Source organism: Coloeus monedula (genome assembly GCF_965178545.1).
Source record: "Coloeus monedula genome assembly, chromosome: 28".
NCBI lineage: Eukaryota > Metazoa > Chordata > Aves > Passeriformes > Corvidae > Coloeus > Coloeus monedula.
In genome coordinates, this window is record NC_138808.1 from 4,114,683 (window position 1) to 4,139,998 (window position 25,316).

At 63.3% G+C, this 25,316-nt stretch overlaps 2 protein-coding genes across 2 annotated transcripts; both read right to left on the bottom strand.

Moving 5' to 3' along the window:
* Positions 1-14,540: 14,540 nt before the first annotated feature.
* On the bottom strand, positions 14,541-17,551 carry DGUOK (deoxyguanosine kinase; the record flags this gene model as incomplete). Its single annotated transcript, XM_082298247.1, has 7 exons — positions 14,541-14,906; positions 15,176-15,275; positions 15,380-15,495; positions 15,797-15,944; positions 16,379-16,560; positions 16,637-16,749; positions 17,473-17,551. 7 exons carry the CDS (start codon positions 17,549-17,551, stop codon positions 14,817-14,819), a joined length of 828 nt encoding a protein of 275 aa, XP_082154373.1. The 3' UTR covers positions 14,541-14,816.
* An 861-nt stretch (positions 17,552-18,412) lies between these two features.
* On the bottom strand, positions 18,413-25,308 carry ACTG2 (actin gamma 2, smooth muscle; the record flags this gene model as incomplete). Its single annotated transcript, XM_082298239.1, has 9 exons — positions 25,026-25,308; positions 20,560-20,731; positions 20,344-20,472; positions 20,151-20,261; positions 19,539-19,623; positions 19,303-19,464; positions 19,028-19,219; positions 18,661-18,842; positions 18,413-18,556 (listed from the first exon to the last, which is right to left on the bottom strand). The coding sequence occupies exons 2-9, from the start codon at positions 20,683-20,685 to the stop codon at positions 18,413-18,415; spliced, it is 1,131 nt and encodes a 376-aa protein (XP_082154365.1). The 5' UTR covers positions 20,686-20,731; positions 25,026-25,308.
* Between the last annotated feature and the right edge of the window lie 8 nt (positions 25,309-25,316).

Below are 25,316 nucleotides of genomic sequence, written 5' to 3' on the forward strand. Positions count from 1 at the left end.
CAGCAACCTTATCTATCCAGCATCCCTATGTGTCCATCAGCCCTATAAAATCAGCAATCTCATCCATCCAGCAACCCAGGAACCTGATAGATCCAGCAATTCATTCTATCCAGCAACACAGATATTCCACGATCCCATATATCCAGCAACCCTAAATTCCTGAGTCCTATATGCCCAGCAACCCTATATATCCAGTGACCTATACATCCAACACCCCTACATGGCCAGGAACCTGGGTATCTCACAGTCCTATACACCCAAATCCCAAAGCAGCCTCAAACTGACCCAAAAAACAGGGGATGATCTGGGTCCCCACAGGGACACATGTCCGTCCATCCATCCATCCATCCATCCATCCATCCATCCATCCATCCATCCATCCTCCTTACAGCCTGAGCTGTTCCAATCCCACTTTTCCCCCTTTATTTTTCCCCTTTTTCACGTTTTCAAATTAACTCTTTTCACCTCCTTGCTGGGCTGTACGATGAACAAACTAAACCCACCCAAAGCCAGCAGGGAAATGGATTTTAAATCCCTCGTCCTCCCAAAACACCTGCTCCCCACACCAGGGCCCCAAAGATTCCCCAAAATAAATATTTTGGGAGTTTGTTAAACCCCTCGGCAGGAGCCGAACGGGTCAGGAGCTGCAGAGAACGGAGCAACCCGGCACACACACAGCAGCTGGGACGCTCGGTGCCACCCCACTGCAAAAACCACATGATTTGAATAAAAGCGTGGAATTTGGGAGTCAGAGGAGCGCGGAGGAAGCTCGGTGGGAATGCTGAGCCCTTCCCAGTGGCATCGGGGTGGCTGGGGGGGGCACCGTGTGCCAGGGCTGCGGCGAGGGCACGGCCGGGAGCTGCGGAGGTCAGCGGGAGCTGCTGCCAGCCGGTGGCACGGGCCAGCCAAGAGGGAGCTTGGCTGCCGGCCCCGCTCCGGTGGAGCCCGGCCAGCCCCGGCACTCGGATTGTGGTTTTCCTCCTCTGGCAACAACCCCGGGGATCCTCTGTTGGGATGGTGGGTTAGGGGCGCTGCTGGGGGAAGCCCTGAGCATCCCTGAGCACTGGAGACCCTACAACAAGAAACCGCTCAGCTGGTGCCACCGAAGGGCTGTGCCAGGGCCAGGAATGCTGCCGGAATCACACTGATGTTCCTGGGGAGCACCGATCTGCGTCGCCACAGCCCAAGAGATGGGAAACCCCCTCCCGGTCCCAATGCACCGCCGCAGTGCCCCGATGCCAGCGGGAGGCAGGCCAGAGAGGAGCAAATGACCTAAATCCAACTCGACGCCCCTGAAAAGGGAAATTCAAGGAAATCTGGGAAGCCCAAGCGCCGAGTGAGACTGGTGAGAGCCCCCAGTGCCCCCCCGGCTCCCCCCGGCCGGGGTACCCACCGCGCCGGCTCGTGGTCCCGCTGCCTCCCGCCGCCGCGGGCGGCCACGGCCGCCTCTCCCGCCTTGTTTTCCAAGCTGTTTCCATGGCCCCGGCTGACCCCAGCGCTGGGGCTGAGCTGCTCACTCCTGTCCTCATTTAGCCCGGAGAAAAGCCGGAATAACGGCGATGCCGAGGGAGCTGAGCTGATTTACGCTGCGGGAAGCCCGGCTCTGCTTTGCTCCAGTCCCAGGAGCGCTTTCAGGGACCCCCACGGCCATGACCCCTCTCCGGACGGTGCTGGAGCAACTACTCCACCCCCTTTTCCTCCTCACTGGGGTGTGATGAGCCAGTTGAATGCAACATGGTCCCGCTCCCAGCTCCTGCACTGGCATCCCGCCAGTGCCGGGGGCTGACGAGGGAGATGGAGGATTTTTTCCCAAGGTGGAAAAGAATTTGTTCCCACCTCCAACTGCCTCGTTTCCTGCAGGAAAAGTGTTTTCCCTTTTGGAAGGGATGCTTGGGGTGGGGATGTTTGGGGTCAGGATGCTTGGGGAATGGACGATCAAGAGTGGCGATGCTTGGGGTTGGGGTGTTCGGAGCGAGTATGCTTGGGATCAGGAACGCTCAGCAGAGGGATGTCGGAAGCAGGAATGCTCGGTGAAGGCTGGGGCTGGAATGTTTGGACGGGGGATGCTCAGAGTGGGAATGTTTGGGTGAAGATGCTTGCGGTCAGGACATTTGGAGCAGGGACACTCGGAGCAGGGACACTGGGAGCAGGGACACTTGGAGCAGGGACACTGGGAGCAGGGACGCTCGGAGCAGGGACATTGGGAGCAGGGACACTGGGAGCAGGGACACTGGGAGCAGGGACATTGGGAGCAGGGACACTTGGAGCAGGGACACTTCGGAGCAGGGACACTCGGAGCAGGGACACTGGGAGCAGGGACGCTCGGAGCAGGGACATTGGGAGCAGGGACACGGAGCAGGGACACTTGGAGCAGGGACACTGGGAGCAGGGACATTGGGAGCAGGGACACTGGGAGCAGGGACACTCGGAGCAGGGACACTCGGAGCAGGGATGCTCAGCGCTGCGGACAGGCGAGCGATGCCTCAGCAGATGCTCCCAGCGGATGCTCCCACTGGAGCAGTTTTTGGGAAGCAGGATGCCGCAGCCAAGCCACGGCGTGTGTTCCCACCACGCTGCGTCTTCCCGGCGCGGAGCCGAGCCGGGAGCCGCCAGTTGGCGCGGGCAGGGGGAAAGGCTTGGCACGGCACGGAGCCGCGTCAGGCTGCCGGCTCCGGGTGGACAGGGAGGGAGCCGAGCTCTTGAAAGGGAAAAGAAGGAGGGGAAAAAAAACCAACCCCACGGGACTATTTTTGTTTCTTGAAGCGGTTTTTTCCTTAAACACAGCTGGCTCCTCTCGTGCCGGCTCCCAGATTGGCACCGGGGCTGGCTTGGCAAGGCTGAATCACCGTGCCTGCTCCGTCCCTGGGGAAGGGAAAGGAGGGATGGAGAGGAAGGGGAAGAGGAAGGGGAGAGGGAAGAAAGGGAAGAGGAAGAAGGGGAAGAAGGGAAAGAGGAAGGAGATGAGGAGAATGAGATGGAGGGAAAGGAAAAGGAGAAAGGCAAGGTGAAGGAGAAGGGGAAGAAGGGGATGGGGGAAAAGGGATGGGGAAAGAGACGAAGGGAATGAAGAGAAATGGGGAGAAAAGCAAAGAAGAGAAGAAAGGAGAAGGAAGGGGAGAAAGGGGATGGGCAAGGAGGGGAAGAGGGGAAAGAAAAGGAAGATGGTGATGAGGAGGAAGGGAAACGAGGAAGAATGGGAAGGGGGCAGGGAGGAAAGGGACAGGGGCAGGGAAGGAAGAGGACCCATATGGGAAGGAAGTGGAAGCGCATGGTCCATACGGGGAAGGCCTGGGGCCTCTCCTCACCTCCCACCCGGCCCAGCTGCATTTCCCATCCCCCTCCGGCCGCCCCCGTGGCACCGGGCCCGATTTCAGAGCCCTGCTGCCAGCACTCCCCACAGCACCCGGCTCCGTCCCCTCCCAGCCACTCCAGCCCCCACAACCCCCTGTGGGGGCACTTCCACCCTGCCGATCGCTTTGCACCGCAAGCCAGGGGGAAAAGCCACATTCGGAGGAGCGAGGAGGAAAGCACTAACCCAAGTGCACCCCAGTTTTCCAGCCTCTGCCCCCGGTTTGAACAGAGGAGGAGTCCCTGCGCCCTCCCAGTCCCCAGGTAAAAGTCAGGGATGTGCCAGCCAGCACCCACAGGTGCTTGGCTCCCCTCCAGGTCACCCCCATCCCGTCATACCTGGGGGATGCTGCCGTGCCCCCCTCCCCGGGACGTGGGGCTCCTCACGCCGCTGCACAGCCCGACCTTCAGCAGAGGAGGAGGAGGAGGAGGAGGAGGAGGAGGAGAAGAACCGTGTGTGCCGCCGCCCTCCCACCCGGCAAGCACGGGCAAGTTGGCGGCGCGACGGCCGGCGGGCAGGAGCCGGGAGATGAGTGGGAGCCGGGCCCTACCCCATCTGGGAGCAGGAAAAACGCCGCCCCTGCCAAACCTGGAGCTGGTTTCGCTGCCACGACCCATTTCCCGTGGGGGAAAGCATCTCATGGCAGGTGGGAGACGGGACCCCTTTGGATGAAATCCCTTTTCCAAAGCCGGAGGAAGGTGCACGGGGTGGAAAATGCGTTGGCAGCACGGATACTGGCTCGGCATCAGCAAACTGCAGCACGCCGTACAAAGGAGTCCCTTTTTCTACCCAAAAATTTCAAGCTCTCCCGCTATCCCACTGCCTCCCCGGGGGCCGGGGCCGCTGAGTCAGCACCGGCACTGCTGAGTCACCAGAGCCACCTCAGCCGATGAGCTCAGCGCGGGGGCTTCGGCATCTCCACGCTTGCCGGCACTGCCGGGCCCCCAGGAGGCTTTTGCCAGCACCTCTGCCAACATTTTGGGATCCTCACCAGCTTTTTCTCACCCATCCCCAAAACCACACCGATCAGCATCGCCTTAAATCCAAGGCTGGGGAAACAACCAACAAAGGGTGAGGAAGCCGGGGAAGCCAGTGACGTTTCAACTCTTCCCACCCTCCAGCCGGTGCCGTGGTCCTCTCCAAAAACACCTCGCCACAGACCACCCACGAGCCGGGATGGCAGCCACGCTCGCCATCCGCATCCTCCCCATCTCGCTCGCCAAAAGTGGAAACGGGGAATGGTTAAAAGAACGGAAAACCAAAGTCTGGTTTTGCCTTTTGTTTTTTTCCCCCCCCCCCCCCCCCCGCCCCTGGCTGGGGTCAGCAGCACCACGGGGAAAGCGCCGACGCCGCCTCCGGCTTCCCCGGCCCCGGTGACGGGGTTGATGACTCACGGGGAAGGAGGGGGGGAAGCGGCGCGTGCACGGGCCCGTCATGTTTGTAAACCTAAAAAAAGCCATGTGCGGGCAGGCAGCGTGCTCCGGCCGGCAGCGTGATCCAGAGGGGAGGCAGCGTGATCCAGAGGGCAGGCGGCGCTCCCAGTGTGATCCCAGTGTGATCCCAGTGTGATCCAGAGGGCAGGCCGCGCTCCCAGTGTGATCCCAGTGTGATCCCAGTGTGATCCAGAGGGCAGGCCGCGCTCCCAGTGTGATCCCAGTGTGATCCAGAGGGCAGGCGGCGTGCTCCCAGTTTGCTCCCAGTTTGCTCCCAGTATGATCCAGAGGGCAGGCGGCATACTCCCAGTTTGCTCCCAGTGTGATCCACAGGGCAGGCAGGACGCTCCCAGTGTGCTCCAAAGGACAGGCAGTGTGGTCCAGCCAGCAGGGACTGTGCTCCCAGTGCACTCCCAGTGAGCTTCCAGTGTGCTCTGGAGGACAGGCAGGATGCTCCCAGTATGCTCCCAGTGTGCTCCAGCTGGCAGACAGGGTGTTCCCAGTAGGCCAGCAGTGTGCTCCCAGTGTGCTCCTGCACCAGCTATTCCAACCAGGAAGGCTCATGGAGACACCTGGCACGGCTGGGAGAAGCCGGCACCGCCACGAGGGCTGGTGCAGGGATGGCGTTAATTAAGTGCCAGGGCTTTAATTGCAACAGCATTAATTGGCGAGGATTTAGGCGCCACAGCTTTAACTGCAGCGGCTTCAACGCAACGGCCTTAAGTGCAGAGGCTTTAATTGCCACACCACCGGGTTCCTCCGAGGCTCAGGGTCTTCAGAGCCCCTCGCTCTGTTGTTCCTCATCCTGCTCCCCATTCCCTGCCACATCCCAGCTGCAGCTCCTGGGATGTTTCTCCATCCTTTCCAGCCAGGCTGGGAAGTGGAGCTGCGGTGAGCGGGGCTGTGCCACCAGCCCCGCGGTGACAAACCCTCCGGTCACCCCACAGCATCCCCGGCCTCCACGCTGACAACTGCAGCAATTACAACTTGCTCCAATCCGGTTGTTTTTTTTTTTTTTTCACAGCATTTTCAGAGCTCGGGGTGGTTCGGAATTTTTTTTTTTCCCCTCATTTGGCTGCGATGGGAACTGCAGGCTCAGGAGCTCGTGGTCCCCAGCTCCCCCCTTCGACAGCAAAATCTCATTTAATCAAAAGATGCGGCGACTGGATGTGCAGAAGCACTTCGCTCTCGCTCTCTTTTTTTTCCCCTTAAGAACTGCCATTTTAGCTGTAGCAAACAAACACACTGCATTGTCCCCGCGACACGGCTCCCTCCGACAGCCCTGCCTGCAAATCCCAGGCTGCCCTGCCGCCGCCCAGCACCCCTGCTCCCGGGGAAAGGGGATTTTGGCCCCGGGATAGAGGAGAAAATTGGGGCCGAGCTGGTTTTGCGGGGCTGGCAGTGGTGTGGCGGGCAGATGTGGAGCGGGGACAGAGCTGATCACAGCTGTTTCACCTCCAGCCTCTTCCCGTTTCATTTCATCTTCCCTTGGATGCCGGCCCGGGAAGCAGAGGGGATAAATGAAAAAAGCTCTTTCATCCTCAAAAATGGTCTGGCACCCTTTTACACAGAGCTCAAAGCACCGAGATTAAAGCGCTGGCAGAGGAGGGAGCAGGGGGGTGTCCCCGAGAGGGATTTGGGGGCATCTCCCTCATCCCAGCCTGCATCCCGATCCGCAGTGGGGACAGCGAGGGGACAGGGACGGTGGGTTTGGCGCTGGCCCCTTCATGACATCCCCTTGAGAAGATTCCTGGCACGCACGTGGAGCGAGGGACACGGTGGGGGCAGGGAATGGGGACCCCAGTGCCACAGGAACAGGGACAGGGAAAGCTGGCACATGCAGGCAGGGGACCGAGGACCCCCCGACATCACAGGAACAAGGGAGCCCAGCACAGGCAGGAAGAGCACTGGGACCCCAGTGGAATGGGAACGGGGACAAGGGAGCCCTGTCCACGCAGGGAAGGGACTGGGGATCCCAGTGGCATGGGAATGGGGACAAGGGACCCTGCACATGCAGGGGAGGGATCAGGAATGCCAATGCTGCAGAAACAGGGAGCAGGGACCCAATCGTGCACAGGTGGGGGACAAGGGACACGGCTGCCGTGGGGATGGGGACACCAGCACACACAAGCGGGGGACCAAGGATCCTGATGCAGTGGGGATGGGGACCAGGAAACTCCCACAGGGAGCAGGCAGGGGGTCAGGAACCCCACTGCTACGGGGACAGGGACACACACAGCCACAGGGACAGGGGAGCCTGGCACACACGGACTGAGGATGCCGATGTCACACGGATGGGGACCAGGGATCCCAGCACACACAGGCAAAGGACCACGGACCCCGATAATGTGGGAATGGAGACTGGGAACGCTGGTGCATGCAGGAAGGAGTCAAAATCCCAACGGCACAGAGACGGGGACCAGGCACCCCAGCACATGCAGACAGGGGACCAGGGACCCCGATGCCATGGAGACAAGAATTGGGGACTGCAGCACATGCAGAACCGGGACCAAAGACCCTGCTGCCATGGGGACAGGGAATGGGGACTTCAGCACATGCAGGAAGGGGACTGGGGACCCTTGTGCCGTGGGGACAGCTCACTGCCAGTGTGCCAGCGCCAGGGACAGCTCAAGAAGGGCTTTTTGGGACACAGACCCAAAGCACAACCATGTGTCCCAGAGCCATCATGCCATCCTTGCTCCCAGTGGGGCCAGCAAAGGCCCCCAAGGAAAAGCCAAAATGTTGGGGACACACACACTTTGCCTTCCCCAGATCCCACCGTCTCCTCTTCGGAGCCACCTTCCCCCCCTAATTACCTGCGACAAAGAGTCCATGTCGGGCAATCCGAAAAACAAACCTCGCCACAGCTAATGAGGTGCCAAAGGCCAAGAGTGGGGCTCGTTTATGGGGCCACCGTAACAACCTGCGAGGACTCTGCTCCGGCGCTGCCCAGCCCTTCCCAGCATGATGCAACCTCGGGGCCGCGCCGCCGCTCAGCGCATCCCGGCACCCGAACCCACCGCCCCGGCACCTGCCACCGGTGGAAATCGAGCTCTGGATTCTTTTTTTTTTTTTTTTTTTCGCACAGCATCCGCCGCTCCGGAGGCAGCTCCGGCGTTGGCGGGCGCACGCGCCCGGCGCATCCCCGGGTGCGAGATCTGAAGCATCCCCATCCCTGCGAAAACACGTGGTGCCAAAAGCCGCTCACCGCCGACTCCAAACTTCGGGGCGGCCGCGCGTTTTGGCAACGCTCTGCCCTGACCTCGGCGACGTCCCTTGGAGCCGCCAGCATCCGCAGCGCTGCCCGCCACCGAAGCACGCCGCTCTTGGCACTGGGACAACCCAAATCGCCGCCTGGGCGGGCAAGTGAGACCCCGCTGAGGAGGACAAGCTGCTTTTTCTGCCCACCTCCATCGTGCCCCCGTCGTTGGCGGCGTGACGGAGAGCGGGGGGTGCCCGCGCCGGACCCGGGTCCTCGTCACGGCGAGGGATTGACAGCTGCCACCGGCGGGTGACGTCACCGTGACGTCACGGCGGGGAGCCTCATCGCCCTTGTTCGCATCACCCCGCCGCACCTCTGAGCTCAGCACATTTCGGGGACGGCCGGCATCAATTAATACAAACGATCATTAATAAAGGCGAAAAGCACACGGGGGAATAACGATGGGGGGGGGGGGGCACGGTGCACCTTAAGGCTTATCTGGCTCCCACCCCTATCCGTTCTCCCCCCACCCCCACCCTAACCCCCCCCCCCCGAAGCGATGCTAGAGGGAAAGGAAAAGGGATAAAAGAAGGAAAACAGCCACAAAACGGGGGCGGGGGCGCGGGGCGTGTGTCCCTCCCCAGGCCCCGCCGCTTTGTCCTCGCGGCCCCGCGGGGCCGCCAACACCGCGGGGGGGGGGGTCTTTAACCTCCCCCGCACCGCCCCGCAAGCCCGGCGGGGGATTATTTTGGAGGGGGAGGGGGCTGAGGGGGTGCAGAGGGGGTGTTTTGGGGGGGAAGGGGTGCGCTTACCTCGCCGCTGCCCCCGCGCTGCCCCCGCAGCCCCCGCCGGCCCCGCACGGCGCCGGCCCTCAGGAGGAAGCCATCTTGTCTCCCTCTCCTCCACGCTCCCTCACCGCCGCCCCGCTGCAGCCGGGGGGGGGAATGAGCGCCGCATCCCTGCTCCCCCCCTCTCCTCCTCCTCCTCCTCCTCCTCCTCTTCTTCCCTCCTTCCTCCTCCTTCCTCCTCCTCCTCCTTCTTCTTCCTCCTCCTCCTCCTCCTCCTTTCCCCCCCCACGCGCAGCCCCCCCCCTTCCCCACGCAGTGGCACCGCCCGCCCGCTCCCTGCGCTGCGCAGGAGCGGGGACATGAGGGGGACACGGGGGGGGGGACGCGGACACGGCGCGGGGGACGCGGGCACGGACACGCGACCCCGCACCCGCAAAAAAACCGGGGTAACGGGACCCCCAAAACCCGGTCATTGTGAGATTGGACCCCCGGGAAACTGAGGCATCAGCCCACGCGGGGGGCGGGAGCAGGCACAAAACCCCCGGGGACATGGGGTGGGGGGCGTGGGGGGACGCAGAGGGGACACGGGAGGGGACACAGGGGGACACTGGGGGGAAACGGGGAGGAGCACGGGGGAAACGGGAGAGGGCACGGGAGGACACTGGGGGAGGAAAGGGGGGGGACGCAGCGGGGACACAGGGGGGGACACAAGGGGGACGTGAGTGGGACACGAGGGGGTGCAGGTGGGGTACAGAGGACACACAAGGGGGACGTGGACACGGACACAAATGCGCGACCCCGTACTCCCAAAATGGGGTAACGGGACCCCCAAACCCTGGTCAGAGTGGGGTTGTCCCTCGGGAAACTGAGGCATCAGCCCACGCAGGGGGGTGGGAGCAGCCACAGGCCCCCCGAGAGCAGCCGGGGGGAGCCCCAAAAACGCTCTTTGCACTCCCTCCCTGCTGTATTTTACCGCCATTTAAACCCCTGGCAACCTCGTTAGGTTTTGTGCATTAATTTGGTTGGGTTAATTTGGGAACATTGATCATTTGGGGCCCTCATCAACTTGGGGATATCATTAATTTGGGGTCATCACTAATTTTGGCCCCTAATTAATTTGGGGACATCAGACCTTCGAAACATTTAAATCCTCCTCCAACAACATGCACGTCGTCTGATTGCCCCTTCTTCCCCAAAATCCAGGCCCCCGCTGAAGAAAGGGGGGAATGCGGGCGTTTTCCCGTGGGGAAAGCAGTGGGAATTGGCCGGCGAAAGGGTTAAGGTGGGGCTGGATCCTTGAAAAAGTCCTGGTGGAATTCAGCTCCAGCTTTTCCAACCCATGTTGGAGCTGGCGGGTCTCCCTGTGATGCACAGAAGTATTTTGGGGGAGGCGGCGGGGAGGGAGAAGGAAAAAAGGGAGCAAGGAAGGCGAATTCCCCCCAAAACTCCTCCATCCAGGCTTGGAGGTGATGCTCCTGCAACGCTTGGAGTTTTCCAAGCCCGTTCTCAGCTAAATCACCAGCAAAATGGCTACAAACTCAAAATTTCCGAAGGTTTCCCAGGAAAACTCTTTTCCAAAGGGATCTGAGGGTCCCGTGAAATGCCCAGTGGGTTGGATGAACCAGATCCCGAGTCCAGGTGGAAGCGCAAGCACAGACCTGACATCCCCATCCCTGCCACGTTCCCTGGAGCTCCTCTCTTCCCGAAAAGGCCACGCGTGAGCCAAGAGCGCGCCGGGATCCGACCTCTGCTCTGAGCGACGCGACTCCCACGGGAATAGCTGGGATAAACCGGTGCTGGCAGCTGGTTTTCCCCCAAATTTCCAGCCTCGCACGGCAGCGCCCGGGCTTGCCAACCCCCTGTGCCCGGCCCAGCTCGGCTCTGCCGGGCAACAGCTCCGTGCAGAGAGCGCGGCGGGGATTTCATCCTGACAGGCGCCTCTTCCCTCCCGTCCTCCTCCTCCGCTCCAGCACGCGCCGGCATCCATCGGACTTGCTCCCGAGTCCTTTTAGCTGCTCACATCACAGCCAGGACTGGGAATATTTCCATTTTCCAGGCACGGAGATGGTGAGAATCCCCCCGGATTACCCGGGGACAGCCCCCGGCAGGCGGGTGACATCCTGCAGGTGACACCGGGATGTGCCGAATGAAAATGAGCCGAACCCGAGCCTGTCCTTCATCCCATCCATCCCCCTGATGCTTTTTCTTTGGAGATGCCAGACACGTTTTGGGGCGATTTCACACTGGCGGGGAAAAAAAAAAAAAATCCCACCTCAACCCTCCAGGGAAAGCCTCGGAGATGGACAAATTTAGTAACTTTTATTAGTAATGCTTTAAATGAGATTATCCCTAATCTCCAGCGCTCGGCCCCGAGCCTGCCTGCCAAATTCAGTTAGGGGCTTTCATTTCCGAGCGCCGGGAATGCCCCAGGGACGCGCCAGGGACACCTTGAGCTGCGCCACGTCCCATCGCCGCCACCCCACAAAGCGGTTTTGGGGGCCTGGCGTGACCGTTCCTGCTGGGAACGGGGTTTTCTGTGGGGTTTATTTCGGGTTTGTTGCCCGGAGCTGAGGGAGGCAGCTGGGAGCATCCTTCCCTCGGTTTGGGGGGACACCGGCGGCTCCCGGTGCGGAGCGGGGCTGTTCCGCCGTAATGAGCGGCTTCCCGAGACGTTGATTAGTTATGCAAATGAGGAAGACACCCAGAGCCGCCTGGGAAGGCAGGAGAGGGTCTGACAGAGCCGCGCCATGGGGAGCGGAGATAAACCTTGACCTCTGGTATCTTCCCTCGTCCTCCTCTCCCAAATCCTCATGGATGGGGACCAGGAGATCAGCCCCCAAGGGGGACAGCAGGAGCACGGAGCTGCGGGGGCAGAGCCGGCTTTCCCGGGCCTGGCCGAGCCGGAGGAACTGGTGGAACTGGTGCTGGGAAGGGGCTGGCTGCCCGGCTGGCTCCGTCTGCCAAACCACCCCGGGAGAGACGCCGGGACGTGGGAATTGTGGCACACCCCTGGCTCGGCCACCGGCACCATCCCCGGCTCCTGGGCGATCCCGCCGCTGCCGGCCCTGGCTCCAGCAGCATCCTCATAAATCATCTTTTTTTTCCCCCCAGATCCTCGCTGGAAAAGCGCCGGGGACAAACCTTCGCCATCGGCTTTCAGCCGCGTTTCGCCAAGGGCAAAGTCCTTCCCCCGCCTCGCCGTGTGCCAAGCGCCGGCCGAGCCACCTGTGCCAACGTCCCCACCGCCCCATCCCAGCCTCCCACCAGCCATTCCAAGGGAAAAACCCGCTGGATACGACCCAGAGGCGCAGGGCAGCCGCGCACCCCCAATACCACAAAAGAGCAAAGCAGCGGCAATTTTCTTTTTTTGGGGGGGGGGTGGGAGGCGGGGGGAAGCACCAAAACAACCAACCCCGAGCAGATGTTTCTCTATTTCTCCCTCACTCCCACGCTGGAGACCCCCCAGCTGGAGCAGCCCCCCCTTTTCCCTGTCTCCTGCGTGGGCACGACGGGCACAAAATGAGAGATCCCGGTTACAACCACCCCGGCCGGTAAAACCAGAAGCGCCGAAGGAAGGCGTTGGAATTTTTGGTGAAGAAAACGCCGCGACTTGTTAGCTCCGAGATGCTCCCCCCGGGCACGGCTCTGCCTTCCCTTTCCTCGCCACCCCTTTCTTTCTGGGGACACCCCCCCCCCCCCCCCCCCCCCGCCCGGGTGGGTTTCGTGCAGCGTTTTCCTCTTCCATGCCAAGAAATTCCAAGGAATTCAGTTGAAATGTGGGTTTTGTCCTGCTGCCACCCATCCCGCGGCGCTGTTTCGGGGATGCCCCAGGGAGGAGCTGAAATTCTGGGGGGGGCGGGGGGGGGTTTAAGGCATCAAAGTGGCCTTTTAGGCAGCAGAAAGTCCCATTTCCCACGGAAATACCCTTAAAAAAAACCAAACCCCTCCACCAACCGAGAAGGGGCTTTCCCTGCCCACCCCGACGAGCCCCCTCCAAGTCACGGTGACGTTACAAAGGGGCCGCAAATCACCCCGAAACTGCGGAGGTGTGGGGAGGGACGGGTGGGTTTGGGGGAGCCGGGGATCACTCACCTCCCGGCGAAGCCCCTCGTGCGTCTCCATCTCCATCCCGGGGGCAGCCTTAGATTTCGGGGCTCCCCCCGGCCGGGGGGGCAGCGGCGGCTGGCCCGGGCTGGCGGAGCCGGGTGTCCGGCGACAGGGACATCCCGCCGTCACCGCGTCCCCCGCCCTGGGGACACCGCCGAGTCCTGCGGGGACAGAGCCGAGGGAAGCCGCGAAGTCACCCCGACTTTTAACCTCCAAGCTGATTCCACCCCGGGGGGCGGCCCCGCTGGGCTCCCCACCCCTCCTGCCCCCGAGCTCCCCCCAAACCGGGGTGCTGCCTCCCCGCTTTTAATCCCACCCCTTCTTTCTTCCAACCCCATTTTCCTTTTCGCTTTTTTTCCCCCCCCTCCAAACCGCGCGGCTCCGCACAAACTTCACAACTTCAGCCGCGCACCGGCAACTTTCCACCTCTCCCCCCCCCTCCCCAGCTCCCCAAATTTAGATATAAAGAGAGTTTACCGGAAAAAAAAAAAGGGGTCCGGCCCCCCCCGTTGAGAACGGGGGCTCGCCCCGGAGCTGAGCGCTCGCCCGGCGGCGGGGGGCGGCGGGCACGGCGCAGAGGGGCTGGGGGCGGCTCTGGATGTCGCCGGCACCCCGAGGGGACCCGCGGCGGAGCTGCCGCACGTTGCTGCTGCTGCTGCTCTGCTGCTTCCTTTGTTCTGCAGCGCCCGCTCGGGGGGACCCGCCGGGCGGCCGGGGGGCTCCGGGGCAGCGCCCGCAGCCGCCCCCCGGCCCCCTCCGCACCCGGGGGGCACCCGGAGCCTCGGGGGGGGGGGGGGGAACGGGGAGGGGGCCCCGGTGCTGGCCCGGGGGAGCGGGGGAGAAGGGGGCTGCGAGTTGTGTGGGGGTGTTTGTGGTGGGGTTGTTGGGTGTGGGGGTGCGCCGGGCCGTTGTTGTTTTGGGGTTGTTGTTGTAGGGTCGCTGGATGTCGGGGTGCGCCGGGTTGTTTTTATAGGATTGTCGTGGGGGGGGGGGGGGTTGCGGCACCGCGTTGGTTTTGTAGGGCCGTCAGCTGTGGGTGCTCTGTTGTTGTTTTTGTAGGGTCGCCAGTGGGGTCTGTGCGGGTCTGGCTCTGTGTTATTGTAGGGTCTCCGGGGAAAATCCCAGGGGATGGCAGCCTGGCTCCTGTGCCGCCCATACCCTGCTCCACAGCCCCCCAAGTTATCCCACCCCAGGTTCCCCCCCCCTCCCGGCCCTATATCCTACCCCTCCGCCTCCCAAATCCCCCTCACCACGCCAACCCCGCCCCCCCTTCCCAGTCCCCGCCCCTCCCGTGTTTATGTAGGGTCTCACAACCCCACTAAAGGCCGAGCACCATCCCCCCCCCCTCTTCTAGGTGTCCCCCCTAAAGACCCAATGCCCTCCCCCACCAGCAAACCCCCCCCCAGCAGGTCCCAAATCCCGTTCGTTTTGCCCCAAATCCAGCCCAGCCTGACCCACACCTGAGAGAGCCCCAGGGCACTGCTCCCCCCCATCACAACACCCCAAAACTGAGGGAATAATGTCCCCCCGTGTCCCCCTAGAGCCGCCCTGACCCTGCACTCCCCCCGGTCGCAGACACGGAGCAGCTCCGCAGGAATTTGATCTTAATTTAAGGAGAAAAAATTAGATACAAAATAACAAAATAACAAAGTACGGGGGGTCGGGTGTAACTTCAACGCGGGGATTTTCCGTCTGAATTCAACCAGTGCACGAAACCAACCTCAGGGAGCACCCCCAGCTGGGGATCCCTAAAGGTGGGGAGGGGGTCACAGCAAGGACCTGGTCCCCCGAGCACGGGGAGCCCCCCCTGCCCCCAAAACTCCTCACACGGCTGCGCCTCTGAGGATCCGCCTCAAATCCACCCCTCGCCCAGGACAAACGGGCTGAGGGCGCGGCTGGGGACCAGGACGTGTCCCTTGTCCTTGGGATCGGGGTCTTCAGGTGGATGATGCCCCTTCCCCGGCTCCGAGAGGGTCGGGAGGTGACGGCGAAGTGCCGGCGCTCAGGGATGCCACGAAGGCCTCCACCTGCAAGGAGAACGTGACTGAGGGTGTGGCACTGGGGTGGCACCGGGATGGCACTGGGATGGTGTGGGGTTGGAACTGGCATGGCCCTGGCACAGTGATGGTGTAGGAATGCACTGGGGTGGCACCGGGATGGCGCCGGGACACCTGAGGTTTAAACCAACTCGGACCCACAATGCCAAAGTTATTTTTTCCAAGGAAAACTGAAGCAGGGGCTCAGAGCCAGCGTGGCTCTGATGGCACCGGGAAGCCACCAGGCTGTGCCACCCCACCTGTGCCATGAGGACGCCCTGCAGGGCCACGTCGTGCTCGAAGTCCTTGTCCACGTCCAGCACCAGGACGGGCGCGCGCTGCGCGTCCGCAAAGTGGATCCTGCAGGAGGGAGGGAGGGATTAAAACCCCCCAAAAACCACCCCCCAAACTGGGGGTCACCCCAAAGCCCCAGCCCAGGGTGCCAGCCATGGATTGGGACTCACTCCGTGGTCCTGTCCACCAGCCAGTGCTGGTGCTGGGCGTGGAGCTGCTGCAGGTATCCCAGCTGGATCCCGCCCTCCTCGCTCCTCGCCCGCCGCCGCAGCCGCTCCAGGCACGTCTGGGTGGATAACGATGGATGAGGTGGAGAAACGGGAGGATAACGGGATGCAGGGACATGGGAGGTCAGTGGGAGAGAGAAGCGACGTGGGCATCAAGTGAAGCAGCACCGTGGGGGATGCTGCAGCCCCCTCTCCCCAAAACCCACTCCAGAATCCACGGCAAAACTCCCACCAGCATTCCCATGGGAAGAGAAGCAGGCCCTGCTCCTCCAGGGCGGTGACTTTTGGTTAAACCCCAACATTTCGGCAATTCTGCCGGGATCTAAGTGGGCCTGGTCGCCTCCTGCAGCCGGCACCCACCTGGGGCCTGGCCTGCAGGTAGAGGAAGCCGTGGAGGGCGGCGTGGGCCCCCAGGTGCCGCAGCAGGAAATCGTGCCAGTCCTGGTAAATGGCCCATTCCAGGGGCTGCAGGTGCCCGGCCTCGAAGAGGTTCTTGGCAAAGACGTACCTGGGAAGGGATGGAGAGAGGGCACCGGGCAGCTCCGTCACCCCCCACGCCCAGGAGGTTTCGCAGCCATTTGTTTGTTTGGCTTTTTTTGCACCGATGAGGAGCTGCAGGTGGTTAAATCGAGGTGAAAATCCCTGATTTGGGGCACGTGCAGTGCCCAGCACAGCTCAGCCCCACTGAGCCCGACATCACCCAAAGGGCTTCACGCTGCCACCGGGCATAAGTGAGGATAGGGCAGCCCCTGAAATCATTAAAGACCCCCCAGATTACCCCAAAATCCCATTCCTGAAATTAAGCATTGCTCTGGGAGCCACTGGGGACGGTGGCTCTGCTACCCTGGGGACCCAACATCACAACCCGGCTGCTGTGGATGCTCCCTGTCCCATCCCATCCCTTCATCCCTCTTTCCCTGCTGTTTTTGGGGTGCCGGGTACCTGTCACTGAACACAGAGCGCTCAAAGACCCTCACGGGGTGGAGGGTCCCGGGGGGCCCCTCGTCCGGCGGCTCCAGCATCGCCTTCAGCCGGCTGATGCAGGAGAAGGTCTGGAAGGTGTAGGACCAGCGGGCTGGCTCCTGGTACATCATCTGCAGCAGGTTGGCCGAGCCCACGGACGCCTGCGGAGGGAGGGTGGGGGATGAGGGGCCCGGTGTGGGGCCGGCGGGGCCCGGGCGCGGCCGGAATCGCCGTTACCTGGGCAGCGCCGCCGGCCGGCACCTTGCGCCACTGTGCCACGGGCTCTGTCACCAGGTGCCACTGCGGGAAGGTGGCACCCAGCAGCTTCAGGAAGGTCGATTTCCCCACGGCTGCGGGAACGGAGGAAGAGCGGGGTGAGCCTGGGTGTCCCTCCAGCTCTGGACCCTGAGGATGTGGGGTGAGCCTGGGTGTCCCCCCAGCTCTGGACCCTGAGGATGTGGGGTGAGCCTGGGTGTTCCCCCCAGCCCGGTTCCTGGGGATTTGGGGTGAGCCTGGGTGTCCCCCCCAGCCCCGCTCCTGGGGATGTGGGGTGAGCCTGGGTGTTCCCCCCAGCCCCGTTCCTGGGGATTTGGGGTGAGCCTGGGTGTCCCCCCCAGCTCTGGACCCTGGGGATTTGGGGTGAGCCTGGGTGTCCCCCCAACTCTGGACCCTGAGGATGTGGGGTGTCCCCCCCTCAAATCCCAGAAACACGAGGTGAGCCTTGGTGCCCCCCTGCTCCAAATCCCGGGATCCTGGGGTGAGCCTGGGTGTCCCTCCATCTCTGCTTCCAGGAATGTGGGGTGAGCCTGGGTGTCCCCCTGTTCTGGCCCCTGGGAACACGGGGTGAGCCTGGGTGTCCCTCACCCCAAATCCCGGGAACCCGGGGGGAGCCTTTGTGTCCCCCCTCCCAGGAGCGCGAGGTTTTGGGGTGCCCCCGCAGCACTGAGAACCAACCACGGACATTGACTCGCAGCCCGGGATGCTCCAGCCCGCGCCGCCCCCGCTCCCTCCCTCGCACCCCAAATCCCCCCGCTCCCCCGCCGCTCCCTTTGTCCCCGCGTCGCCCCCGGTACCGATGTTCCCCTCCAGGGCCAGGCGTAGCGCGGCCCCGCACCGCCCCATCCCGCCACCGCTTCCGCCTTCCCGCGTCATATGCTAATGACATGGTAATCAGCAGCGCGCGCCACCGCCCCGTGACGTCAACGCGCGGGAAGTGGGCGGGGGAGAAGGCGGGGGGCCGGAAACAGCGGCGGGGGGGGGCGGAACAGGGGGGGTCCGAGGGCAGTATGGTAATTAATGCAAATGAGACGCTGCCCACAGCACGTCCAAGCAATGCGGGGGGCGGGGCACAAAAGGAGGGGTGGGGGGCACCAACACGGGGTCAGGGGCGTCAAAGTGGGGTTGGGGTCACCAGAACAACATTGGGGTCACCTACACGGGGTTGGGGTCACCAGAACAACATTGGGGTCTCCACCACGGGACGGGGGTCACCAACACAGGGTCAAGGGTGTGGACACGTGGTTGAGGTCCCCAGTGTGGGGTGGGGGTCACCAGCTCAGGGTTGGGGGCATTAATGTGGGGCTGGGGGCATCCCCTGAAGATGGCACCACTGTGGGGCTGAGGGTATCAATGCTGGGGGCAGCAGCAAAGGGTCAGGGGCACCGACACGACACTGGGGACACCAGTGTGTGGTCAAGGGCATCAGGGCAGGGTTGGGGTCACCCACGTGGGGTTGAGGGCATTGCCGTGGGGTTGGGGGCAGCAAGGCAGAGTCAAGGCCATCAGCAGCAGGACGTGGGCACCATCGCGAGGTCAGGGCTGCCCCACTCTTCCTCCCGTCACCCTCAGTCCCCCCCCAGCCCCTCCCAGCCCCGGATCTCCCAGGAAAGGCGCAGAGCCTGGAGAAAAGGCTTTTTAATGTGCGGTGGGCGGTGGGGAGGAGCAGCGGGGTCCGAGGAGGAGCGGGACACCCCAGCCTGGGCACGGGGGGCCCCCGCGGGGCAGGGAGGGGGCTTAGAAGCATTTTCGGTGGACGATGGAGGGTCCGGCCTCGTCGTACTCGGGTTTGCTGATCCACATCTGCTGGAAGGTGGAGAGGGACGCCAGGATGGAGCCGCCGATCCACACCGAGTACTTCCGCTCCGGCGGGGCGATGATCTGCGCAGACAGAGCCCTTAGGGTGCACCCCTGATCCCCCCCAAACCCACACCGGGAGAGGATCTGGGGTGCTGGTGGCCACAGTTTGGTCACCCAACACCTACTTTGATCTTCATGGTGCTGGGAGCCAGCGCCGTGATCTCCTTCTGCATGCGGTCGGCGATGCCGGGGTACATGGTGGTGCCGCCGGACAGGACGTTGTTGGCGTAGAGGTCCTTGCGGATGTCGATGTCGCACTTCATGATGGAGTTGTAGGTCGTCTCGTGGATCCCGGCAGACTCCATGCCTGGGGTGGGAGGGGGCTGTCAGCTCCCTGTCTCCCGCCCGTCCCTCCTCAGGGCTCCCCGAAAGAGCCACAGGGGCACCCATGGGTCTGCCCCACCATTTGGGGTGCAAAGGGCACCCACGGGAGCTGTTTGCCTGCTGGTGGGGATGGGGCAACCACTCCCGGGGGCATTGGGGTGGGCTCACCGATGAAGGAGGGCTGGAAGAGGGTCTCGGGGCAGCGGAAGCGCTCGTTGCCGATGGTGATGACCTGCCCGTCGGGGAGCTCGTAGCTCTTCTCCAGCGAGGAGGAGGAGGCGGCCGTGGCCATCTCGTTCTCGAAGTCCAGGGCCACGTAGCAGAGCTTCTCCTTGATGTCGCGCACGATTTCCCTCTCGGCTGCGGGACACGACGGCGGGAGAGGCTCAACCCGGCGGCACCGCGGGGTCCCCGTGACCCAGCCCGCCTGCCCGGCCCCGTACCGGTGGTGACGAAGGAGTAGCCCCTCTCGGTGAGGATCTTCATGAGGTAGTCGGTGAGGTCGCGGCCGGCCAGGTCGAGACGCATGATGGCGTGGGGCAGGGCGTAGCCCTCGTAGATGGGCACGTTGTGGGTGACGCCGTCCCCGGAGTCCAGGACGATGCCTGGGACGAGGGGGAAGGTGAGGGGGGACACTCCGAGCTGGCTCAGTCCCCATCACCGATGGTCCCCTACTCACCGGTGGTGCGGCCGGAGGCGTAGAGGGAGAGCACGGCTTGGATGGCCACGTACATGGCGGGGACGTTAAAGGTTTCAAACATGATCTGGCAGGGAAAGGGAGAGGGGCAGTGGGGTAGAGGCGGGCACGGGGGTCACCGGCACACCCCACCCCACCCCACCCCAACCCGTGGGGGCTGCGCCTTCCTGGGGTCAGGGCACTGCAGGGAAAGCACAGGGATCGCTGCAGTGCAGGGAACAGTGGGTGGATGGTGGCGTTGCACGGCCACGGGGGTCAGTGCAGGGCGCAGAGGGGACAGGGATCACCGAGCCGTGCTGTGGAACACGGAGCGTGGTGTGGGAGCACGTGGGTAAGGGGCGGCACGGCACCGTGAGGCATTGCCAGAGCCACGTGGGGCCATGGGGAACCCGTGGAGGGGCCGTGCCTCGCGGGGCAAATCCCGCATGTGCTGCCGAGAGACCCCCGGGGCCACCAGGCACACGCAAACTTCCCACGGGGATCTCTGCCCTTATCCAAGCACCAAACTGCTCCCCACAAAACCCCCAAATCCCCCAGCCCTTCCTGTGGTTTTGGAGGGTCCAGCCCCATCCCCAGGGTGCTGCAGTGCCGTACCTGGGTCATCTTCTCGCGGTTGGCCTTGGGGTTGAGGGGTGCCTCGGTGAGCAGGGTCGGGTGCTCCTCGGGGGCCACACGCAGCTCGTTGTAGAAGGAGTGGTGCCAGATCTAAGGCCGGGCAAAGAGTTGGGGTCTTACCCCAAACCGAAGGCGGGGCTTACGCCCGCTCCCCATCCCGGGAGGGTCTCACCTTCTCCATGTCGTCCCAGTTGGTGATGATGCCGTGCTCGATGGGGTACTTGAGCGTGAGGATCCCCCTCTTGCTCTGCGCCTCGTCGCCCACGTAGCTGTCCTTCTGCCCCATGCCCACCATGACACCCTAACGCCAGCGAGAGAGGCCTCGTTAGCCACGCTGCGGTGATTAGAGCAGGGCAGGGGCAGCCCCCGGCCCCCCCCGGGTACCCACCTGGTGCCGGGGCCGCCCCACGATGGAGGGGAAGACGGCACGAGGGGCATCGTCGCCGGCGAACCCGGCCTTGCAGAGGCCGGAGCCGTTGTCGCAGACCAGGGCAGTGGTTTCCTCCTCGCACATGGTGGGGCCGGCAGCGCTTGGTGCTCAGGGGGACCTGGGGGAAAAGCTGTGGCGAGGGGGGAAAGCGGCGTTAGAGAGCGGCTGGGGGACGAGGTTTGTCCCGCGGCACCGCGTCCGGCGCTGTGGTTGGAAGCGTTGGAGTCCTTGGGGATGGGCGGCCCCACAAAATCCTCCAGGGATGCTCTGACCCTGGCGCAGCGATGCTGGGAGGGGTGATGCTGGTTCCCCGTGGGTGCTGCTCCACGCTGATGCTGCTTCTCCATCCTTCTCCAGCCGGTGCCCAAAGTCGGTGCCAAAGCCTCCTGCCCGTGCTCCCCGGGGAGCTCCGGTGCTGCCATGTCCGGCTGGTGCCCCCCAAAAGCGGGCAGGGCTTGTCAGGTGATGCCCTCTCAGCCACTTCTGTCTCAGCAGCCTTTTGCTGCTCTGACCTCGCATCCACTCCCAAAAACGGGGAGAAAAAGAGAAGGCCCTTCCCAGGGGTGCACCCTGCACCAGAGGATGGGCTCCCAGATCCAGAGGGAAACAGGCAAAACCTTGCAGGAGCCCAAAAAACCAAAAAACCCCAAATCACGGGGATTTCTACAAGAGCACAACCTGCTTTGGCCACAGCCCAGCTCTCGTCACCTCCTGGGAGGCCCCCAGCTGTGGGGTCGTGCCGAGGTCGGCACCCCCTCTGTGCCACGCAAACTGAGCTGGGGCCACCCCATAAATGCTGAGGCACCCCGAAACCACCCCGGGTGTTCTTCCTGCCGGCTCTCCTCCAAGGAAAAAGGGAAGCAGGGCTGGGCAGGGCAGTACTCACCACAGAGGCGAGAGCTCCTTTCCTCTGGGACCGAGCCCCGATGTGCCGTGGGTATAAATACCAGCGAGCCCGTGGAACCTCAGAGGCGGATCCTCTCTAAACAAAGACCCTAAATAGGCTCAGTGATGGTGTGTTGGCCATATGGCCATATAAGGTGTTTTATTTCATTAAATTGACCTTGGGCTGGTGGTAGGACCCAGCACGGTTAATTATTGTAGGAAAATGGATGTGGGGATGCTTGGGAGGCAGCGGCCCCGTTGTGAGGACGTTCCTTTTATGCTCCGCTCCGATAAACAAGCGAGACACAAGTCCTTATAAGCGACGGGCTCGGAAAAAGGAGGTGCGAGTGACCCCAGTTCCTGGGGAGCACGTGGAGAAACCCCACCCGGGTGGAGGTGGGTGTTGGGGCTCCGCCGCGGGGACACCCCGGAGCCGGGATGGGAATTTGGCATCGCTGAGATGCTGGAAACGCGCGGGGTTGGTGCCTCGCCTCCTCCCGGCCTCGGTTCCCCCCGCAGCCCTGGCATCCAGCGCTTCTGAGCTGCCTCTCCCTGTGGTTTTCTGCCCCCGCCCCCGTTTTTGGGCTTTTGGTGTCCCAAAGCCCCTCGTGCCCCAAATCCTCGGCCTGAGCCAGGAGTTGTGGCCGGGAGTTGTGGATCCGAATCCCGACCCCGCGCTGCGGCTGCACCCAGTGCTGATCCCTGCCGGGGGATTTTGGGGGCGGGATGAGCTCAGACCCCTCCAGGGGTCGGGTGGGTGCTGTCCCCGAGCCCCTCTGCCCGGACACAGCCCGGGGGCGCCGGGGCCACCCCCAGCCCTGCGGCCGAGCCCTGGCAGTGGGAGCAGAGCCGCAGAGGCCCCTGGCCCTGGCAGAGGCCAACCAGCAGCTCCCGAGCTCCCGGCTGCCTTTTTAAGGACAACGGGCCCTCACCAGGGAGTCTCCCGGAGCACCCAGGGGAGGCAGGAGAGATGCCCCGGAGTCACCCCCCAGAGCTCGCGGGGCTCGAGGGAAACTGAGGCACGGGGTGGCCCAGGCTGATCCCGAGTTGTGCCCGGGGCAGGGACACCCTGGCACTGGAGCAGTGACAAGGAGCTGCAGCGTCCCACCGCAGCCAAGGGACCAAGGGAAGGTCCTGGTGGGCCCCATGGTGCCAGAGGGAGGGAGCGGGCTCTGGGCTGCCACTCCACGGGGCAGGACAGGGACAGGGACAGGGACAGGGACACGGGGCGTCCCCAGCGCTGCCAGTCCGTTCACAGCTCCAATGTCCCCCAGGGATGGCTCTGTCCCACCTGGGCTGTCACCCCCGGAGCAGGACAGGGACACGGGGTCCCCCAGCACTGCCAGTCCGTTCACAGCTCCAATATCCCCCAGCGATGGCTCTGCCAGGCTGTTCCCTTTCCCTGTGACGCAGCTCACAGGGGCTGGATTTGTCCCCTGGCCGGGCACTTGGTGACCCCCCCACGCCCCCAGCCCCGGGGTCCCGCTGCCACCTCACATCCCAGCCTGGCTGGGTCCCCGCCAAACATGAGGTCACCGAGGGGGAAAGGCTGCCATATATGACATGTTGGAAAAAAAACCCCTTTAAAATAAATGATCCCCAAACCAAACAGAGCGGGGGTGGGAGAAGGGGGGTGATGGAAGCAACAGCGCCAGAGTCCCCTGTGGAGGAGCACGGCTGTGTCAGGAGTCGCACGGAGTGGGTGGCAGGATCCCATCCCGACCCGAGGCAGGGGGACATTCCCAAATCCCGGCAGGATCCCATCCCGACCCGAGGCAGGGGGACATCCCCAAATCCCGGCAGGATCCCATCCCGACCCGAGGCAGGGGGACATCCCCAAATCCCGGCAGGATCCCATCCCGACCCGAGGCAGGGGGACATCCCCTGACCCCTGAGCTGGTGCAAACTGGGGAGCACCGACCCCGGACACCCCTCGGCAGCTCCGGGACTCGTCGCTCCTGCTGGGGACGGGTCAGCTCCAGGCTCCCCCATCCCTGTGGGATCCCGACCACCCCGGCCCACGGCGGGACCGGAGCGGGGCCGGCGGCAGCGCAGCCCCGAGCGGGAGCCCACGCGCAGCCTAAAAAGGCAAGGTTTGGCCCCCGCAGCCAATCCAGCGGCCGGCGGCCCCGGGATGCTCGCAGGAACGCCAGGCATCCCACGGCACAGGCGAGGCCGGGAGCAGCGTGGGACGAGGAGGGGGCAACCCCTGCTCGGCCGCTGCGTTTCAAAACTCCCGGCGCCGGCCCAGCCCTCGGCACCTCCCTCGGGGGGAATGTTCGTGCTTGGAGCCTCTCGGGATGCTGCTGAGGATGGGCAAACCACGATAAGAGGGATGGTGAGAGGGATTTGGATCCGTTCCCTTTCCTGAGGTGGAGATAAGCATCACTCCCTGCCTGCAGGAACCCCCCAGGACACACGACCCGCGTTGTTACAGCCAGTAAATCATTCCTGCCCCAGTAAATCATTCCTGCCACGCGTAGCTCATGTTCCCTTTCAGCTCCTCCCAAATCCAACCTCATTTTGGGCGATGTGAAGGTGTGACAGCTGCATCTGGCACAGCTGGAGAGCCAGGGTGGGCTCGTGGGACACGGGCTGCAGTGCCAGGACACTGACACACAAAGGGAGGACTCAGGGACTCGGGGTGAAAAAAAAGGAATGAAAAAGCTGGGAGCACTCGGAGCAGCTGGGCCCTGACCTGAGGAACACCCTGCTCCAAGGAACAAGGAAAATCCCCTGGGAAGGTTTGTCAGTCCCTGGGACAACACAAAAGTGGTGATGTGCCACCAGCTCCTCTCCTGGAGCCAGCTCAGACCTGAGACCTGCAGGGATGTGGAGCTGGGATAAATCCCTTGGGATATTCCCAACAGATTTGAAGGAACTGCTGCTTTGCAAGATGTAGTTTTGCACTTTGTGTCCCCACGCTGCTCCGGGGGAGCCCTCGGGGTGAGGAGCTGCTCTGAGCTGTGGAGAGCTGCGGGATGAACAATCCTACACGGAAACTGCACCCCCCTTCCGAGCATGGTTTAAATTAATTAGGTCTGAAATGAGTTCCCAGAGATGTCCCAAAGGCCCCTCGCTCCCCTCCCACCCCCGGGGCCAGCCTGTTCCCAAAAGCGACTTGGGAAAAGCTGGGAGCAGCACTTGTCACGCAGGGATGGATTCCCTCCGAGCCAGACCCCAACCCACAGACAGAGCTCAAAGAAAACCAGTGGCACAGGAGGCCTGGCCCGGATAATCCCATCCATGTGTGCCCAAGGAACACCACGGGGGGCTGGGTGTGCAAGCACACGACAGAAGGACGGCGATGTTTGCTCGCCAGGTGGGAAGGCAGCTCCAGCCCGCTCCCCTCCCCGCTCGGCCATGTGCCACCCAGCCCAGCCCAGCCCAGCCCGCTGCGGGACGTGGATCACGCCCAGCCCTCGGCACAGCTGCTTCCCACCTTGGAATGCTGCTGCTTCCCTCCCCCCCCCCGAGGGCGGGGGCTCGGCACGGAGCACAGGGGGGGAAAATCTCGGCTTGGCACCCGACTAAAGCACCTCAGAGGAGGGTCCCACACAACAGCGACGTCACGGAGCACTCGGGTTTGGCAAGGACAGGCTTCCTGCTGCTTTGGGATGTGCAGAGGCAATCAGGCACAGGGATCCGTGAGGATGGAAGTGGTCAAAGCTGTTGGAATCCCATCCTGGAGCGGCGATGGCGGCCAGGAGACCGAGCTCCTCCTGGTAACACCAGGGCATCCCCCAACCAGGAGAAGGGATGAAGTGCCCAGACACCCCTAAACGCTGCTGGGATGGTGCAAAGCAGCGCCACATCAAGGGATCTTCAGC